Below are 4,007 nucleotides of genomic sequence, written 5' to 3'. Positions count from 1 at the left end.
TGCATTTTTTTTTTGTTGCTTGGCTAAAGTTAGTATTTGTTAGATTGTTGAATTAGCACCTTGGAAATTGAGTTGAACTCCAAACCTCCTTTCGCCCCTAAGTGCACTCCCGATACCGTTGGGCCAAAGGCCTCTTGGCTTCTTCTACACCTATTACGTAAGTAGCTTAGTGTTGGACATAATTTAAACTAAGATATCCTTGTGGTGAAAACATGATGAGCTAATTAAGAAGGAAGAAAGAATGAAGACAATTGTATTATTAGAGGAAATAGGTTAAGGCTGAGATGTGTATTTTAATAGGAAAGGAAAAGGGGTTTGTCAGCATTGGAGCAAAAACAGTTGATGCATTGAGAGATCACCAATTAGTCTACTCTGCTACAGGTCCTCACATTTCCCAACCCAAAAAATGGATCCCATTTCTTTAACAGTAGTGAAGTCAGGAAATGTATATCATAATATTCTCTCATTGGTTAAGCATCATGTCCCAATGGTTAGACCATAGTGCTATGTAACTATATCAAACCAAACTAAGCCTTGAGTGCCAATCAAATGGGGTCGGCTATATGAACCCTTGTTTTCCATTCAGATCTGTCGAGGGCATCGTGTCTTGTGATATCCAGAGAACCTTGATACGTGCACTAATTCATGCAATCCTCATATTTAACATGGCATATGAAATTCTTGTATCGAATTGATATCATTACCACTGTAGTTTATAATCTCAAATTCAAAGCCACCCTTCTCAACCTTCTCCCCCTTTTGACCCTATGTTGTTTTCCACTACATTTGTTTGTCTGATCGCCTTCTATGGGGTTTTAGAAAACATTTCCTCAACTACTTAGTCACTTAATAAGCAAAAGGATTACATGTCTCACATATGCAAAGTGCAGATTATAGGTTTATATGTACAACTGCAAAAGACCTGCTATAGTAGTCAAGTTTATGCAAGTGCTAATATTTGTTTTAATCAATGCATGTATTGTGCCTTTGTAACTATTACCAACTACTTCTTATAGTTTCAACTATACAGTTAAAATCCCACAAAATTACTGCCCTCAAACATAATTTTTTCCCTTCGATGGGCATGGCATTCGTGCCTTGCACGAATGGAGAACCTAGTGTGTGTGTGTGTGTGTGTATATATATATATATATCCTCCTCCTATATATAAAGGAGGAGTTTTTTGGAGGACAACTTTTAATTTGGGACCAGTTTGCCCTTTGATTTCGTCCATTTTACAGATTGCCCAGGCAGGTGGTAATTTTGCTGGCCCACTGGGTTATGGCCCAGCTGGGCGGACCTCACTCGGCCACGTACACCATGAAAGGACGATCATCCTCTGCTCGAGAACCCTCGCGTAATACACTCCTCTCTCTCTCTTTCTCAAATCAAAGAAGAAATGGACCAGCAGTTTCTACAGCTCTGTGGCTCTAGGGATGGTGATCATTGCCGAGTACAACGAGTTCCATGGGGAATCTCACCATCATCGCGGATATCGCCGATAAGTGGCCTTGATTTGCAAAGACGACTCTATTCCAGATCTGTCCAAATCTCCGGCCAGATACACAGCTATGCCATGCGGGTAAGTAACTCGCTTGCATTGGTTCTCCTTATCTCTTGCTGATCTCGCATCATCTCCCTCTCTCTGACTCTTTCATTGCTTTGCGATTTCTTTGCAGATGTTTAGCACACACCTGATTCTATTTCAGATCTATACATTTAGGTCTACAGTTCAGGTAAGCTTTCTAAGATGATTTCGGTTGTGTAGTTTGGTTCAGTTCAGTTCCTTGCGAGTTCTGATGTTGATTTGCTGCGAATCTGCCAACTCAGGCCCTAATCCTTTTCAGTTTACTATCGTTTTCAGTTTGTTGGGTATGCGTTCAAGATGTTTTGGGTTACTTGAACCAATTGAAATTTTGGGATGTTTTGAGTGGGTTTGGTATCTTCATCCACGTTTTCTTGAATTTCGTCGTTCGATCAAGTTCTGCGGTGGTTTTGTTCGGCTGATTTTACATTTAGATCAGATTTTTTTGTGATTAGTTGCATGTTTTACGACTGGGTTTTGAGTGGGTGTTTTTTTTTTTTGCAATCGCCAGAGACCACGGTCCACGGCTACGCGAGGCTATTATTATTTTTTGGGGGGTCAAACGAAAATAACATAGATTAAGCAAAGATGCTACAGTCGAGATAGAGTATCATCGTAGCATTTAGGAGTACAAGGCAAACCAATGCCAAAACGCTAAACTAGGTATGAATATGTCCCACGGCCAACGCGTCCGCCAAAATTATTTCCCGATCAGCTAATGGCACACTTGTTGTAAGATAACTACATGTCTGTGAAAATCCATTCAAAGTGTGCTCCCATTTTTTTTTTGCATTCTATGTGTTCGACAAAATGTATGAGAGATAAATGAATGGTAATCTATGTGTTTGACCAAACACAAGTGTTGGGAATCTTTTTCTGGCTGGATTGATGGTTAGTAAAAATCCATTAGCTTTATGGTTTAAAACTTATTTCTTACTTTGTAATAGCCAGTTTATGGATTCGTCAAGTAGGATTTGGTGATTGATGTTGATTGAGGCTATATTAATATTACATTCACCCATGCTTGAATCCACCTTTAAGGACGGCATTCTCTATGTCTTTCAGCTTCATAGGCGTCCTATTTTGTTGTCATTTTATTCCTTCGATTGATTCGCTACGATTTGTTAGGAGATTATAATAACATTCTGTTATGTCTTCTTTTAAGGGATTATAATAAGGTATCATATATTTGTTAAATTTGAAGTCATAGAAATGCAACTTTAAAATCCTTGCTGAACCCTTTTTTTTTTTTTAGTAGGATTGGTTTGCTGTATAAATTGTAAAGAGTATGCGACATTATAGTTTTCTGTTGCCGGTATTAATGTATCATTCATGTTGATTCAAATGTTCAATTTATACTTACGTCTGTTAACTTCCTATGTTTTCTTCTGAAGCCATATGTTCAGTTTACATTTGGGGATTCAATGTCAGAAGCGACATTGGGAGATTTTATGTCATTCTATGTTGAATTATAAACAAAAAAAAAATGTCATTTTTGCTTTGTTTCTTCTTTTCCCTTCTCTTTTGCAGTAAAACCAAGATGTCTTCCATGAATCAATTTTGTTAGATTATTAGGAGGTAAAGTGTCCATGCTAATTAAATCTTAAGGTGTCTTTGCATCCAGAATTTAGAAGGATGATGTCCAGTTTTCCCTTTTCCTAACAAATGAAACGATGCATCTTTACTATTGCAGATAATGAAGAAGCGTTTGATGTTCTATATTGTATAGCTTTTGCGATGATGGATGCTTAGTGGCTTGTTATGTGTGATTCCTGTAAGGAATTTAATGTAATCTCTCTCTCTCTCTCTCTCTCTCTCTCTCTCTCTCTCTCTCTCTCTCTAGCTCTCTCTCTCTCTCAAAAACTTGTACATAATGACACTGCTTCGAAACTCATCCTGCTATAGCTTGGTGCATGTTTTGCACCCCGACAATAAATGGCTTCAATTATCGCAATAAATTTTTACTATTGGGCTTTGAGTTTCAATAATCAATTTTTAAGTTAAACCACGATATCTTACACTTGTAGTTTTGAAGAGGTAACTCTTGCGATCGACTCTACTTTTCAATCTTAGTTACATGAAGCTCCTTGCGGACCTCGCCGGTAAGCGGCCTTGATTTCCAGAAGCGTAAATCACTAAAAAAATTTATCCCTTTTTTGTGTTCTGTTTCGTGGTTTGTACATTTTCACTTTAGAAAGAATAGAGCAACGGATGTTAACTTGGTGACCTGTCTTATTTTAATTTGTTTTGAGTTCTATGCTGATCGACATCTAAAATTTCAGAAACAATCAAAATCGATCTCTACAACAGGCATGATAAACGTGCCTTGCACGTCGTGATGCATCTATAGTATAGTAAGTATGTATATATATATATATATATATATATATATATATATATATAGTATATATAAAGAGGCAGT

The 4,007-nt window shown here is 37.5% G+C and overlaps 1 protein-coding gene across 8 annotated transcripts; it reads left to right on the top strand.

Moving 5' to 3' along the window:
• The first annotated feature begins 1,218 nt into the window (after nucleotides 1–1,218).
• LOC131315700 (uncharacterized) lies at nucleotides 1,219–3,782 on the top strand. 8 transcript variants are annotated; one of them, XR_009196869.1, is made up of 5 exons: nucleotides 1,219–1,582; nucleotides 1,680–1,736; nucleotides 3,116–3,163; nucleotides 3,279–3,373; nucleotides 3,613–3,782. XR_009196869.1 is itself a non-coding variant. In XM_058344898.1 (4 exons), the coding sequence occupies exons 1-3, from the start codon at nucleotides 1,400–1,402 to the stop codon at nucleotides 3,312–3,314; spliced, it is 246 nt and encodes an 81-aa protein (XP_058200881.1). In that variant the 5' UTR covers nucleotides 1,219–1,399; the 3' UTR covers nucleotides 3,315–3,373; nucleotides 3,613–3,782. The 8 variants fall into 8 exon arrangements, 5 of the variants coding, with proteins under 5 accessions (XP_058200881.1, XP_058200878.1, XP_058200880.1 ...); XR_009196868.1 differs by having other exon boundaries at nucleotides 1,710–3,163; XR_009196867.1 differs by having other exon boundaries at nucleotides 1,688–3,163.
• Nucleotides 3,783–4,007: the final 225 nt, after the last annotated feature.

Source organism: Rhododendron vialii, chromosome 2a, assembly GCF_030253575.1.
Source record: "Rhododendron vialii isolate Sample 1 chromosome 2a, ASM3025357v1".
NCBI lineage: Eukaryota > Viridiplantae > Streptophyta > Magnoliopsida > Ericales > Ericaceae > Rhododendron > Rhododendron vialii.
This window is presented reverse-complemented; position numbering and strand designations above follow the sequence as displayed.